The 17,321-nt window shown below is 42.2% G+C and overlaps 1 protein-coding gene across 1 annotated transcript in view; it reads left to right on the top strand.

The window, feature by feature from the left end:
• LOC134466994 (transcription elongation regulator 1-like protein) overlaps positions 1 to 17,321 on the top strand; it is a 205,130-nt gene that overhangs the window by 168,791 nt on the left and 19,018 nt on the right. The window contains exon 7 of the mRNA XM_063220924.1: positions 9,213 to 9,341. Within this exon, the coding sequence (XP_063076994.1) occupies positions 9,213 to 9,341 (129 nt within the window). The remainder of the gene's footprint in view (positions 1 to 9,212; positions 9,342 to 17,321) is intronic.

Genomic DNA, 17,321 nt, shown 5'->3' with positions numbered 1-17,321 from the left:
GGAGGAGACACCTTGCACATTTGGATTTTTGCACAGAACTGTAATGAGACGTGTTTTCTGAAGCATGTCAGTGAAGTATCAAGTGACCTCTAAACACAAAATCACACCTTCTCTCTTCCACGCACGCAGACACGCACACACAACCATATGCTCACAACCATGCAAAGTTCACAGAGTTACGTACATGAACGCTGGGGGTTGAGCAACAATAGCACAAAGGATTGTCAGGGAGGCAGACAGATGAGATGTGGATGTGAGGCATCCGACACGCTGGGCAATAATAGGAAGAGACCGCGAGGGATGAAGGGGGTCAGAAGCAGAGTTAGAGGCGGAGGTTGAGTGAGTCATCATTAAACAGCAGATATGCTGGGCAGGGTTTGAGTTCAGGGTAGCTGTCGGGAGCTGCATCTGGCTTCTTAGCACCCTTCATTTAATGAAACGCTACAGAAGCTTTTACACAAATATTAAGGTAATTATTTAACAATGCTATTTAAAATTAAAATAAAGGTATTACTTAATAGGTAATGTATTATTTAAATATATTTACTGTGTTATATTGCTTTGAAGGCCTATTGTTGCTGATTTAATGGGTGGGTAACTTTTATCTTGCCAATTTATAGGACCACACACTCCCAACCCCCAGTTTGGAAACCACTGGTCTACACACTGGTGCTCCTCTACAACAACAACAACAAAATGGCGGCATGCTGTTGCCATAAACAAGAAGTTTCCGCTCTCTACTTCTTTCCTGAGGTCGACTGAGTTATCATTAGACATTGGATACGCTGGACAGGGTTTGAGTGGAGGGCTAAACAAGCTCCCCAAGTTTTCCAGGAGCAGTCCGGATCTACATCTGGCTGCTAAGGACTCGTTCATTTATTTAATGGTGCAATTGTCATGCGTCTTTACCCACCGCCATGGTCTAATGTAAACATCCTGGGCCCCAGCCACTGGGAGGAATGTGGCTAAATGAGAATAACCCCTGAGCCCACTCTATAATGGACAGCTAAAGTACCGGTAGTCAGGCGAAACTTCCACAGCCTCTCAATCACTTAGTGAAGTGCACATGCACACACATATGCAAATATCCATCCGCATGCACACAAATAGCCATTCACATACTCTTCCAATCAGCCCTACTGTATGTGTGTGTGTGTGTGTGTGTGGGGGGGTGTCTCTCTCTCTCTAACACACACACACACACCAGTGCTTGACACTAACTTTTTCGCTTACCAGCCATTTTGGCTAGTGGTTTTCCTGACTCACTAGAAAATACAAACGGGGGCGAGACGAGACGGGCACCTGCGAAGGGACATGCTGGGATGCTTTTTTGCAGTCTGGAAGGCTACTACTGCACGTTTTTTTAAGAACGGTTTGACAGTCGGGAACTACAGCACAAGAAACACGGAGGAATATTAAAGGAGAATTCCGGCCAGTTTGGATTAATATCCCATCTTGGGTGGACCGAGGGAAAGGGATGAAAGGCAAAACCGCGAGAAATTTTCATGCCCGCTGCGCAAAGTTGTTCAATTGCGCTGTTTTCGGTTAAAACCTGGCCCTTCGGGCACGTATTTGACCTGTTTTAAAGCTCCTAGCGTGCATTAAAACACTTTTGAACGCTTTGGCCGTGGTGTGTGGGTCCATACAAGTCGATCTAGTGGTTCACATTTCCATTAGGTAGCATAGGTACGATACAACAGGAGTTTTCAAAAGTGGCGCACCTACCTCTTTCAGCTTCCGCCTTCCAACTACGTCCGCAAAATGGTTCACCAAAGTGATACTTCATAGTAATCCATTTTATTTTTGTCCACCAAAGACGAGCCACAAGAAACATATTCACACGTTTTCATGTCCTGAGTTGTTATTGTCTCGCAGATTCACTTCTCTGTCACTGAACGCAGTTTAGTGACGTCACGGTGTCACATGACTCCTGGAAGGAATAATTCTTTATCTGTAACAAATATTCTGGTTCGAAAAAGATAACCATGGCCACCAAACTCTTCAATTGAACTACCCCAACGGAGGATCCATCTCAAAATATCAAACAGTATATTACGACAGCGCCTCTCTTTCTCGCTGCTGTATAATAACTGGATGAGCGAATGGCGTTCCTTCCAGGAGTCATGTGACACCGTGACGTCACTAAACTGCGTTCAGTGACAGAGAAGTGAATCTGCGAGACAATAACAACTCAGGACATGAAAACGTGTGAATATGTTTCTTGTGGCTCGTCTTTGATGGACAAAAATAAAATGGATTACTATGAAGTATCACTTTGGCGAACCATTTTGCGGACGTAGTTGGAAGGCGGAAGCTGAAAGAGGTAGGTGCGCCACTTTTGAAAACTCCTGTTGTATCGTACCTATGCTTCCTAATGGAAATGTGAACCACTAGATCGACTTGTATGGACCCACACACCACGGCCAAAGCGTTCAAAAGGGTTTTAATGCACGCTAGGAGCTTTAAAACAGGTCAAATACGTGCCCGAAGGGCCAGGTTTTAACCGAAAACAGCGCAATTGAACAACTTTGCGCAGCAGGCATGAAAATTTCTCGCGGTTTTGCCTTTCATCCCTTTCCCTCGGTCCACCCAAGATGGGATATTAATCCAAACTGGCCGGAATTCTCCTTTAAGGTATGAAGACATAGGCCTACAGGCAAATCAGAAAATAATTTAAACCAAACATTATTAATGCCGCATTGTGTCCTTGTCTTATCACTGCGCTAATCAGTCTTGAGACTTTCACAAGAGTAAGACAGACTGACGTGTTTTCCTCTCGCTTTGGTCATTTTAATGTCCACTACTACTAAGTATTGTACATAGAGGTAGAAAATAACACTAGAGAGGACATGGCAATTCACGGCAGCACTGGGAAGTGGCACATGGCGCCTCCCATTGTCTGTAGGTAGTGTAGGCACCTTCAGTCAATTCAAGTCAATGGAGAATACGCCCACTTCTGTTAAAAATGGACTAAAACTGTGTGAATATGAAGTAACCCATTAATCAAAGACCAGATTTGAAATGTCAGGATAAATATCTACTTAAATCATATGAGTCGATAAAATACATCTAAAAATCAAATTATATTAATTCTGCACATATTTAGCAACACACTTCAACTATTGTCCTTGTAGAGTGTGTTGATGGACATTTTCAAATTATTAAGCCATTTTTTGACAGAGGTGATCCTCCTTGTCCATTCATTTCCATTTATCAGACCTACCTACAGATAATGGCCGCCACAGATTGCCGTCAGAAGGGGGGCGGAGTCACCTCTAGTGTTATTTTCTACCTCTGTGGTATTGTACTAATGACAGATCGCAAAACAGCTCAGTTGAGATGAACTTCGCTACTTTATTTTCACGTGAAGGTTTCCAGTGACATTTCCAAACGCACGCTGATGTCCCGGTAGCTCGCTGTCACTCCTCTTCGCAAGACTAGCTCTATCAGATTCCTGGCTTGCGTGAGACACAGGTGACACGTGACACAGGTGCTTCATGGGTATTGTAGGCTCGCGAAATCGCATTGTATTGCTTTTGTAGCAAAGACGGTCCGAAGAAAAAAACTACAAAATGCGGTGCCTCATCATTCAGAATAGTAACGGACCCGCCAGAATGGCTAGTGAACCTTCGGTATCTACTAGCCAACGCCGACTTTCACCCGCATTTGGCTACCTGGCGGGTGTTAGTGTTAAGCCCTGACACACACACACACACACACACACACACACACACACACACACACACACACACACACACACACACAGGCATGCTCACACAAAAATGTTAGCATCAGTTGCACTACTTTGTGCTGATTTCTTTTCACACCATTCACACATACACACCTGTCTAAACTCTAAAGCACTGTTGAGTGCACAAGTTTGATTGCAAAATGAGCAACTTCTTTATAAGACATATCAAGTATATTTTTGCACTCCGTTATCCTTATTCTGTCTTATACATTTGAGAAGGTTAAACTGTTCTGAGGCCCAGGCCAAATTTATTTTCTCAATTTCATGCAAAGAAAATGGGCAGCTTCAGAGCAAGACGCAAAAACACAATTCGGTTGCATTTTGCTTTTGCTTTAAAGCAAAAAAAAAGAGGCAAATGTTTCATTATTGTTATCCAATCTGCACATGGGTGATAAAACTTGGCATCTCTGCCGCCTTCTCCTTCTCCTTCCCCATAGGCGTTGGCAGGGTGTACGTAGATTGTCATGCATCCACAACCTCCTGATTAAATGATTGCATCACCACCTCACAGCTTTCTTTGGAATGCAAAAGGGGGCTTAACTCTGCCAGGGACTGATTCTGGATCAGGTCTGGTCCTGACATGGCACTGTGTTGCTGTTCCTGTGTCTGCTTGCCATACAACGCCTGAGTCCAACAGCCCACATCTCTGTGGCTCGTCTGTTGTTCCCTCTATGCTGATTAGAACATATTGTGCTATGCTTATTTGAAGAAGGAGTCGTCTCGACTCCGAGCTGATGTTTGAGATGTTCTCATTTCACTTGAAGATGTGTTTGTGCCCAACAATAGCCACTTTAAATGTGAACCATATGGGAATACAGCTTTTAATCATCTTGGACTTTGTCAAGTGAGCGTTGCATTTTTTTCCCTACAGATAAGCTCCCCTCCAAAACAGTCATTTGCAACATATTGAAGACTTCTTCTTCCAGTGCACATTTCAGCGACGAGTTCTGTTACTCACTAATGCCACTAACAAGACATAATTTTCTTCATTAATGTTAATTTCCTGCAAATCACACTGTGCTTGAAACATTTGCATGAATCACGGCAAAAACACACTGCTGCAATAGCAGGCAGCCATTTTCTCAGCAGAGAGGTGAACAATGTGTGTCAACTTAAATGGAATGTGTTTTAAGTAATTGTTTTGGTTACAGCATTTTAATGACATTCACAGCATAATTGCCGTCTAATTGGTTTGTAGATTCTGTAATTTCCTCTCCATACGCATCTGTTGAAAGTAAAATATTTGGGAGGAAAATTTCAACCTTGTAGGATGTGGAGACTTTTTTCGCATTCCAGTAGACATATGCACTTCACGGGTGCATAAAACAAGGACTTCCTTTGTGGTGCATTTGAAGTGGCATCTCAAAGCGAAGACTATATCAGGCACATTAAACACACTCAGAGCTTCTGAGGAGAAGGGAGAATGATTGGCAGGTGGAGGTCTCACAGGTGTTGCTGAATCCACAGCGCCAAGGCTTGACATCCTCTCACTCCTCTCTTCTCTCTCTCTCCCCTGCCACTGATTTACTGGCGGCATATGTGCTCCTGTTATAGACCTCCACTCATCACATGACTAACACTGCTTGCCAAGGTTGTTGTTTTCTCTCCTCTGCCACCCTGCATCCCCTCATCTTTCCCTCCCCTGCCCTCCTCTCTTCCTATCTTTTATAATGTTACTCCTCCTCTCCTCCTTTATCCTCTCCTCCTCTCCTCCTATCTTTTATAATGTCCCTGCTCCTCTCCTCCTTTATCCTCTCCTCCTCTCCTCCTGTCTCTTATAATGTTCCTGCTCATCCATTCTCGTTATCTTCAACACCCTTTTCTTCTCACCCACCCACTCCGTCCCCTTCTCCACTCCCAAATTTATACTTAAATCACTTCACTTTTTATCTGACTTTTGAGGGGTTTGTGGGTTGGTGGGGGTGGGGGTATGGTACGGTGGAGTAAGTTAGATCAGACTGATTTTGTATTTTTAGGATGGCAGGCAGGACTCAAATCTGAGGCACGTCTTGAATTGAAATTTATATTCACAAGATGTTGGAGCTCTGCTAGGGAAGGGGGAAAATCAGGTTAATCAGATACCCGACCATTTGGACTGTGAAGCAACCCTTGTGCATGTTGCAAAAGATGATTTTTTTTTTCAGACAAAATGAAAACAGATGCAGTGAACATGAACTTCCATGATGCTCAGACAAGAGGGGCTTAATAAACCATTTTTTGTCACTTGTGGACACTACCCTAGTCAAAGTTGTGCTCTCTGTCTTTGATGAAATATAATCCTTTCATTCCTTTTTCGATTCAAGTAGAGCAGTGTTTGACCTTGGCCTTTGAATAATGTTTTTGACTAAATTTATAATAAAAATGGTGGAAAACCTTCGGAAAAGTCTTGCCTTTTGCCTGTGCACTGCCACAGTTGAGCTCAGTATTCAACTTATCTGCTCTATGATTAGCTGTGTGTTCGTTCTATTAGCTTGTTCAGGGGCTATTTGATGATATGAAGGAGGGTTTTCATTTTCTAAAATATGGGTTTACACCTTATTGAAGAGTATGCTACTTCAAAAGCGCATCTTACAAAGTAGGAATTACCAACCAATTGAATCACAGCTTGCAAATCAGCATTGAAGTATTTCTTCTAAGTGTTTACATAAATAGTCTGAATACTGTGCTGACTTTAATTGGCACCTGGTTGACAGTTTAAAAGCACATTTAAATGGTTTTAAAATACTTTAAAAATAATTTTTTATTTGCCTTGAAGACTACACTTTTTTCTGATTATGCAAACTGGTGAGTGGAGGTTTCATCCTGTCAGGGTGAATACATGTATAATCCATTTGCCTTGAAGGGAGCCCCCTCCTGGGTTATCCACAAAAACGAGTTTAAGAAAGCAAAACACAACCCAAGCCCCAAAAGCGTAGGCTACTCACCACGATATACGGAAAAACGAAAAGTGAAAAACCACAGCGCAGCCAATATCAAACCCATATTACGAAAAATGCGAGAGGCGAGGGAAAACGATATCCTGGACGAGCCCCCAATATGTTACACAGGGGGTAACATAAAGGGGGCAGACGCAAAATCAAGGCTCAATAAAAAAGGATTTATTCACAAAATGAAAGTTTTCAAGAGCTCCAAGGCTCAGGGTCAAGATCAACAAAAAGATCAAAAAGTCAAAGGCAAATTCCGAAAGGTAAACAAGACAACAGAGTGTCAGCAAAACGGGAATGAGGGGAAAGTGCTGCAGCTGGAGAGCAGCCAGTAACTGAAGATCCTCTGGCATTGTATATCCCCAGGTGCAGATGTCCTCAATTAGCTCCAATCAGCCAATCAGCAATTAGGAATCCTGTGGTGGTAGTGGTAAAAACAAAGACCATGAGGAGGCGCCAAAATGCACATGGTTATGGGAAAAGGCATGAACAACCAGGGCCATAACATACACTTTCTTCCTCACTATGCAAACTGGTGAGTGGAGATTTCATCCTGTCAGGGTGCAGAGACTCCAAGCAGTGGTCAGGCAAATCTGCACCCACAGCTAATTTCAAATGTAATTAACATTTACAAAAGAACCACACTTATCACTCAGATACCCTGAAATGAAAATAAAGCTTGGAACATTTGCATGCATGCAGGTACATTAGCTTCAAGTCTTGTTGGCGATTGCAGTGCTTTATTTTGCACAGTGCTGTTTGGGGCGACACTCTTCCATTGATTGGCTTGTTATCATGCCGCTGTGGCTGCACCTGAATAGAGATGCACTTGATTTGGCCCATTACCTGACACACTTGCTGAACTAACGGGAGAGATTTGGAGAACAATGTGCAATGATTCACACTGAATGTCATTGTTTTGTAAAGCACATCATAGATTAGGATGTTTTGAGCGATTTGAGGTTTTTGGCTGTTCCATGATGCCATATTTTCATAACACCATAATTAGTATTCGTGGACATTTTTTCATATATAGAGTAGAGACCAGAAATTGTCGAGGACTATGAATAAACATGCGCTTACCCCATTTTTGACATTTTGAACTGCAATGAAATGTACACTGTGTGCAATTTTGTGTGTATAATTGGCAATCTGGAGAATAGTTATTGCTGAAAAAATGTATCATAATTTTAACCACATCTTCACAGGCCCTAGTGAATTGCAAATCATTTTGTGTACAAAATAAGTCTGTCTGCAAACGCTGGTTTTATAGTCTCCGCTGTGTTTTCTGTCATTTGTTGTATTGAGCGGTGGACTACAAACACTTCTGTGTAGAGCATCAGAAGAGCAGAGTGTGCATCAGTAAATCAATATCTCACTTTATAAGACTGCAGACAGATGGGACCAAGCACAGCATTCACCTGGTACAGTAGAATATGATAGATGCACAACAATATACCGTATCATGTTATTTGTTCAAAGTTTTTACCTTACAGGCTTTAGTAAATGTTTGTGTCATTTTAACTCGCATTCATGCATTAATGCTTTAAGACATATGTAATCTGCCATGTTTTAGTGGGTTTTTTTAATGAAGTACATTGAGGTGCCTCTGCGTATGAAAAGCGCTATACAAACAAACTTACCTTGCCTTGCCTTGCCTTGTGCAACGGGGGCCTTACACAGTATCGGTAGCACTGAGCTATCACACTGGTCCTTTAGCTCAGCGTTATCGTGCTGTGACTCCCTAAACTCCTAAACTGGAACGTTGACTAAGAGGTGGCGGGTTCGAGCCCCCACTCCTAAACTGGAACGTTGACTAAGAGGTGGCGGGTTCGAGCCCCCACTCCTAAACTAGAACGTTGACTAAGAGGTAGCAGGTTCGAGCCCCGAATGGCGTACACAGGAACACCTCAGTTACACTTGACATGCCTTACATTCAGACACCTACAAATGCACACAGTTTCTTTGGTCAAGTGTTTTTTTCTACCTGTGCTGTACATTGCTTTCAAGAGTCATGAATGTGAGAACCTCCATTGTATTAAGTGCAGGCCTGCAGTTGGACAGCCCCCTGTGGAGAGAGGGGGGCAGCCCCTGCGGTGGCCAGTCAGCAGGAGATCCCCTGGGCGCCAGGCAGCGAGGGGCCCTGCGTTTGATGTGGCACTCTGGCTTTTATGTCGACAGAAGGCCTTATCCTCTTTCCCTCTCTCTTCCTCTGTCTCTTTCTCTCTCTCTCTCTTTCTGCCCTTCTCTCTGCCTCTGTCTTTCTCTCTTTTTCCTCACTGCACTCCCTCTTTCTCTCTCTGTGTGTGTCTCTCTCTCCCCCTCACTCTCTCTCTTTCCCTTCTCCCTTCTCCCTCTCTGTCTCTCTGTCCCCGTCTCTCTCTCTCTGTCCCCGTCTCTCTTTCTCTTTCTCTCTCTCTCTCTCTCTCTCTCTCTCTCTCTGTGTCTCTCTCTCACACACTCCCTCAATCTCTCTCTTTCCCTTCTTCCTTCTCTCTGTCCCCGTCTCTGTCTCTCTGTCTCTGTCTCTCTCTCAGGAGTGCGTTCCACCTGGGAGGGGTTTCTAGGCCCGGTGGTGCCTGCTCATCTCAGCAGGGTGTCGTCCCTGTCGGCCCCCGGCGTTGCCCTCATGGCTGGAGACTGGAAGGAGCGAGGCCCAGCTGGCGGTGAGTGAGCTCCTTTGATTTTCTTTTCACAAGTCGAGTTGTTGAAAGGGCTTCGCCCCCTGGTCCACTTTCGAAGTGAACCATTTAGGATTATTACTTTCCCAGTGACTTTTATACATGGGTGGTTGACGTTTAAGGGCGTAACGCAAAAGGAAAAAAAATCCTGAGAAAAAAGATGGATAAAAATTAGAAAAAATAGAAAAAAATAAAGCACTCAGTGGTCTGAGGAATTTCACCTTATTTTTGCCATTTTTGGGAAAATGTGTCTTGCATCAACACATTGCATAGGCATGTCACACCGCAGGAAAATGGAGTCACACCACAGGGAATTCACTGCATTATGGCCATTTTAATCCTTTTGTATACATGACTGACATCTGAGCTCATGCTAACTTGATAATGATATTGTGTTTAATCTTAATATGTGTTTTCATTTATAAAAAACTTTTTTTTCCTCCTCTAAGATTAGTCACACCACAGGACACCATAAAATGAACATAAGCATTGCGCGACAGAAAGATTGCAATATGAAGACATATTAAGAGGTCAAGAGTAGTGTTGCACCGATACCGATACCAGGTGGTGGTATCGGTATTGGTGAGTACCAACAAATAGGGCACCTATACCATTTACAGGTGCTTGTATGACACTTTAACAGCCATGAAATTAGTTATTCATGTTATTTAAAAAGTATAAAACGTTTTACTGAATTCACTTTGTATTAGTCTTTTTCCTGTTTCACAAAGGTAGGCAGCAGCCTGACAAAGCCATGCAATGATTTTACATCCAAATAGTATGCACTACAGCCCTTCATATATATACATTTCAAATAGGTGGTATCGGTATCGGCCGATACGGCACAGCCAGGTATCGGGTATCGGTATCGGGGCCAAAAAATGGTATCGGTGCAACACTAGTTAAGAGTCACCTTAAACTTCCACAGCACTCTCCAATAAATGAGGTACTGACTGGTTAGGAGCCAGTCTTTAAGACCCTTGTAGTTGGCCTTTCAGCTGCCCATTCACAAACATTAACATACATGTCACCCTACAGGACGCAATTTGTGTTATGAAATTGAACTTGTAGTTAATGTTACTGTCTTGAGTTTTTTCACATTCACATATCTTAATATAAAATTAATATTTATGCAATCATGCCACATGCTTCATACATTATTCAAAAATTTGTTGGTTAATTTATATATATATATTATATTCCAGGTTTCATTAATGTTACAGTCACACCGCAGGATATTTGACATATAAACCTTTACATAAATCTTAACAAAAATGTTTCTTCTCATCTAAGACTAATATGAAACATAATGTACCACATCTTCTTTCATTGACATATGTTTTTAAAAGGAAAAATAACAGTTTTGTAGGTTTTTAACCAATGTAACGAAAAAACAAGGCGTCACGTCTCCCACCCACATGTATGTGTACTGTATAAATATGTGTAAATACATACAGTAATGTCATGTACATTCACATTGCTATTGGTGGTGATGTCTTTCTCGTATTCATAGGTCGTGTTTTGTTGTTGAAGGTCTCTTGTAGTGTGTGAAAGTAAAACCCCTCAGGGGGCAATTCAACAATCTAATATCTACAGGTATCCAATAGCGCACATAGTTACTGTCTGAGAACATTAGCAAGACATGTGCACCTGTTTTTGAACACAATTATCTAATCAGCGAATTGTGTAGCAGTAGTAGCGCTTATCAAAGGATGCATCACAGCTACTCAGTGCCGTCATGCTGCAACAAGCCCTGAAATTCAATACATCTTCACATGAACCATCAGAATGGGGTACAGTGTGATTGCAGCGCTTTTGAGGTGGTGTAAATATCGACTGGTTTGACTACCTCATTATTTTCCAATCTCCTGGGCTTTTCAACAGTTTGCACAACAGTTTTTTAAGTGCTTACTGAAAGAGTGAATAAAATATGTTCTTAGAACCAACTTGTCGGATGCACATGCCTTGAATTTTAGAAGGGTAGACAAAATATCCATTTATTTTTTCGTTCTATGTTCCATTCCACTACACCTTTTTACTAAAGATATTTGGAACTCAGCTCTCTCAGATCATCATGTGAGTCGTGAAATCCACCACCCCAACAGTTCAAAATTTGAGTGCCTCAGGTTTTTCAGCTCCTGTTTTTTCCCCTGCTTGCTGCTTGCTCAAAACATGGATGTGCATTGTAATGACTCCACCTTCGCAGAAATTGAGTGCCTGGCTGGCTCATAGAAATGTCCATGTGCATGAAGGTAATTGGGTTACAACAGCAGAAAAGCAGGCCATATTTATCCTGTCCTCCAAGAACAGCTGGCACAAGCTGGCCAACACTGCCCAGGACTGGAAAAAATCTGGTGGTTATTCCAGAAAACGGGCTTAGTCACTTTATTTGTTAACTTGTACAAGTTTGACACATTCTAACAGAGGTGAAAAGGGGGCTAGCTGCAGGACTCTTCTTTTAGGAAAATTACCTCTTATTTATGTGGATTTCTGCTGAGGTGCAAGGATGGAGGGGAAGCTTGTTTGGTGCCATCAGCATGACTCCACACATCCCCACCCTGCCTTTTCATCCATGCTGGCAGCAGTGGTGTGTACTGTAGATAGTGGCTTCTTGGCACACTTTGGACATACTGATACCACCTCATTGTCTTGGATATTACTGCTGACTACATGCATCACCACTAATGATTACTTTCAGCATAATAATATGACATGTCACAAAGCCAACAGAAATGTACAAGCTCAAAGTTAAACTCTTTCAACTAGCATGAGCGTAAATTCAGTGTTTATCATCTAATGAACAGCACTTTTCGAATCCCCCAGATCTTGCTCTGTGCTTAATGCTGGTGATGTCAGTGATCAATTCTTCACAAATGAGCTGCAAAGAAATGTGGCATTTTTGAGAGCAACATGAGTTATTGTAGTACCCCTAATGAAGGGAGTGTCTCGCTCAATTTTAAAGTATCATTTGTTTGTGCAAACTATTATTGTCTCTTAGAGTGTAGGATACGGGAGCGCGTGCATGATTCGTTCATGAATGCGTTAACGTGCGTATTTAATGTCAATTTCGCGCGCGTTGGACACGGCACGTGCGTCAGGTGCGATATCTTCAAACTCGCTGGGGGCGATCGTAAGAAAGACTGCAAAGTTCCACGCGTGCGCTTCTGATGAAGACGACAATGTCAGCAACCTTTAAGAGCATCTCATTGATTTTGTCTGAAATTACAAACATTTGCGATCATACTTCCTTATTGCACTTTGAAAAAGGAGCGTGCAAATATAGGAGCAGTAGCAGTATTGTTTCCTTGCCCAGGGAGCCCCTAGCCTATTTTTGTATTTTTGTTTTCCTTGCTGTCTGTGTTCCCAATTTCCGCATCGCAATGCTGCGTGCTCTCTGCCCCCTGGATGATACCGCCAGTATTTTGCGTCTTGGTCAACTGCTTTTAAAGCAAGCATGTGCGATCAGCCGCGTGTCCTGACGCGCGCAATTTGCGGCAGACCTTAACCAGTTTGTCATTTTTGATGTGTGAGAGGAGGGCTGTGTCACTTTCAATTCCAGTAGGCTACATTTTTAATGCATTAAAAGAAGTAAGGCATGGAAGATCTGTGTAATACAATATAATTTCCAGTCCCTCATCACCCTGATATTAACCAATTTTAATACATCTTATTTTAGGATTCTTATGCAGTGCATGAAATAGTGTGTTCACTAAAATGTAGGTTTGTCTTATACTTGTGACATGTACATGTAAAAGTTTTTATCATCCAGCATTCTCTTTGGCAGCTCCACAGATGAGAGAGCTGGTGGTGTTTATTAAAGCCTAAATGCCTCATGATGTGGTTTGCACAGGTCACCTACATTTAAGGTCAGACAGGGGAGTATGTGTACCTGCTTCCCCAATGCATTTAGGGAAGATCTATTGATCTACGTTGTCCTAACGGCACATTGCGTTATTTAATGCTGCAAGGCACAGTAGTAGGCGTAAACAGCTATTCTGACATTTGTTTTCACACACAAGGCTTACAGATACACTTTGTACGGTGTCCCTCACATCCTCAACAGCGTGTACTGACACAATACACAATGAGCGCATGATCGCATGTAGTCCTCATGCTGCATGGAGCGTCCTCAGCAAACAAAGGCAAAAGCAATCTGCAGTCTTTTACAAAGTGACACTTAAGTGGCCGGGGCAAGACATCGCTGGATGCCAAGGACTGGTTTGGACTAGATTAGTCATGTTGTAAGTGGAAGTGCTTAGGTGATTTTCCGCTACTCGTGTCGTGAGGACGAGGAGGGAGTGTGATGTTGCATAATACACATCTCTGCCCTCATCCCTCACCTCCTCTAATGGCAGACTTCCACCAAAAAAAACAAATCCTTCAAAAAAAAATGAATGCATCTCTTTTTTTTCCTTCCCATCGGCACCCCATCTCTCTCTCTCTCTCTCTCTCTCTCTCTCTCTCTCTCTCTCTCTCTCTCTCTCTCTCTCTCTCTCTCTCTCTCTCTCTCTCTCTCAGTACACATGCACAGCATAGCCCTGCTATTTGGATACCATTAGCCGCATGCTTTACCGCCTAATCCTCCTCTTGTCATCTCCTCTATTCTGTAGTCAAGATTCTCAGCAAAAAAAGTCTTTTGAAATCAGTGGCTGACTCGGGGGATTTCATGGCCCTGTAGAATGGAGTGCTTTTCTCAGACCTCTTAGTTTGTTTCCCAGGCAGAGTGCATGGAATTTAGATTAGGGTTTATATTTATTGTACCTTATTTGATTGGAAACAAGAAATCAAGAGATGTTCAGCATTCCCTGCCCTGTTTATGCAGTAGGAATAGATGCATTTTTTAAATGCGGTGCTGGAAAATGTTAGCCTGGCTCTCACACAGACCCTTCGTGCTTCGTGCATCTTCGTTAAGAGCCAGGTTAGGAAAATGTTGCTGCTTGCTTGTCTTTCGTAGTGTGGTAGGACGGACGGGGGAAGGACACACCGTTGTGATGAAGTGCTTTGTGAAACGATTAATTTATAGCAATGAAATATATTGATTTTGCACAGCTGTCTTATAAGGTGTCTATTTGAGTCTCTCAGGCCCTCATGCTGATATGATATATTTGCAGTACTGCCTGGAGATTTCCTTCATTACAGTCCCCCCTGGGGAAACTGGAGACTAATAAGAGTATGTGTGTTGGGGTGGGGATGTATTGATTCCTACTAGAGGATGACATTTTTCGGGAATTCCCGTGGGTCCCGCGGGTCCCGTGGGATTCCCGCGGGATGGGAGTCAAAATTTTAAAGATGAACGGGAGCGTGCAGGAGCGGGAATAAAGATGAATGGGAGAGGGCAGGAACGGGACAAAAATCAAAGAGAGCAGGAATGCTCGCTTATTTTTTTCATTAAAAAGCCTTGTTTTCTTGATGAAACGGGAGTGGGATTGATTTTGAGTGGGAGTGGGCAGGATTGGGAAACATTCTTTTCAGGAGTGGACGGGATGGGATTTGTTTTTTTTACTCCAGTCCGGGATGGGACGGGATGGGATTTTTTTTCTGGCACCGGGATGGGACGGGAGTGAACTCCCGTGTCATGCTCTAATTCAGGGGTGTCAAACCCAAATTGACTGAGGGCCAAAATAAAAATCTGGAACGAAGTCGCGGGCCGAACTCAACATTTATTTTAAAAAATTGACTAAAATTATGCGTACATATGCTTCATACTCATATACATTTCACACACACGCTTTCCTATCATGTATGGTAGTTCAAATGTGTCTGGACATCCTATGACACACCATATTTCATGTTCAAGTCTTGTTACGGTATGCATTAATGGTGCATGTGGGCCAACTGCAATACAGATTTGAAATGATATCGCGGGCCAAATAAAACGGCTCCGCGGGCCAGATTTGGCTCCCGGGCCTGAGTTTGACATCCCTGCTCTAATTCCTACTGCAATGTCTCCTTTGTCCAATCTTTTACTTACAATCGCACAGAAAACAGGCATTGCTAATTATTTGCTAGTCTCACAGCCTCAAATAATAATAAGCCAATTTGACATTTTTTTCCTCCTGGCTTGCATTTTTGATCTGATTTGAGAGAGAGTTCAGAGTAGACAGTAGATTGATGCCTAGATGCATATGAATGTGATTTTCAATGCCAACCATTCTCTTTTCATTCACTTATCGAGGGTACAGATCATTCTTTCAGCATCGAAATGATGAACACCTGTTCTTTGGTCGTGGCATTTCGCATATAAGTGGTTTAATGAACGATGTCTCAGATATGTTTTTTGTTGTTGTTGTTTAACTCGTATCCAAAATCAACACCTGTTTTGCTGTCGATTTGTAGAATTCAGCTTCATCATAGTGGCCAGATGGTGGAAAGGTATCTCTCCTCTGCTAACGTACTCTCAGGCAGTAGGCGAGGAATGACAATGACCACTGGCCTAAAATGCCAGTATCAATACATGAGCATAAAAAAATACTACCTTCCTTCTTTATGAACAGTTGTTCCTCTACTGCAATGGTTCCCAAACTTTTTCAGAGGGGACTCCCCTTTTGGCGACTTCTAACTTTGCAGTGAGGGGCGATTTTTCCCAGTATTAAATCTGACATCTTTTATATACACACAGACAGTCTGCCTGCTTATGTTAAATTCCAGAGACTAGCACTCTGGCTGATTAGAGCTGGCGCATTTTCATTTGAATTATCATGTATGATGATGATGATAGGTTAATTATCAGGGGTCAATCAAAGAAGAGGCCAATTTAATGATAACATTATTATGTGACAATTTAAACAGACTTAACAGGCAGAACACTGGAAAATAATTCAAGGGGGCTCGGAAACACAAGCACAAGATTAATTGTAACCGTCACGTCACATATTGAACATTTGCAATAGCAGAGCTAGTGTGAGTTGGTGTCATCCTTATATTGCTAGTGTGACACCATGATGAATATGAAAACACAATTTATGTGCGTTCAGAGCGTGTCTGCACAAAAAATACAACAAATACAAATAATTCAGTGTCTGTAACTAGCACATGGTAATTGTGATGAGAATAAAATTGAATTTATCACTGTGGTATATAACTACTGACTGCCTAATTATAATCATCAGAATGTCATCAACTGGAGGAAAAAAATGACCAAATGGTTAGATATGGTTAAAGTAAAACTTAGGTTTCTCTTTTACTTCAGACATGTAAAAGTTTGATCTTTTACCTGACATGTTTCGATGCTATAGCTTCCGTCTTCATCACAGGGTCACATGGATGTTATCTTGCCGTGCTTTAAAATCAGTTGTTGTGTTGTTGTGGAGGTGTGACCTCCTTGTCAATAATGACAGGTTGGTCACACCTCCTGCTGTTAGAGTTGTCCTCGTAGGACGGTTAAATTTAAATGTCTTTGTCTAAATCTATGCCTGTGTCTATGTCTATCTATGTCTGTGTCTATGTCTATCTATATCTATGTCTGCTAAATGTAAAGTAATGTCTACACAAACACTATGATGATAAGTGACAGTTCCATATTGCCATATTGACTATGATGTATGAGTTTTAACAGTGTTAATGATAAACTAAAGTAGGGGGAAAACAAGGCCAGACAAAAGGTGTCACTCTTAATTTTGACCTATTTCCATGAGAAAACAATGCCTTAACAAACAGAAGGACTGGTAATTGATTAGGTACACTTCATTACTTAGTGATGAGTCGGGGATGTGGCAATGCATCCTAAAACTGTGCGGTTGAAGCTAACATTTCAGTTGAGACGTTTTTTTGGTTGAATGTGTAGCTGTTTGTTTATAAGCCGCATATCATTAGCTGCATTGCTGACGTCAACATTGTCTTCTCAGGTTTACAAGAAAAGAGAAAATATGGGATGAGAGTCTAGCAGTGCTGCACTTTTACACTTTTACTCCAAGAACTGAAGGGCTGCCGTTTAAATTTAAAAGTGCACTGTGCAGGAAATGGTCA

The sequence above is a fragment of the Engraulis encrasicolus genome, chromosome 17 (genome assembly GCF_034702125.1).
Source record: "Engraulis encrasicolus isolate BLACKSEA-1 chromosome 17, IST_EnEncr_1.0, whole genome shotgun sequence".
Lineage (NCBI taxonomy): Eukaryota > Metazoa > Chordata > Actinopteri > Clupeiformes > Engraulidae > Engraulis > Engraulis encrasicolus.
This window is presented reverse-complemented; position numbering and strand designations above follow the sequence as displayed.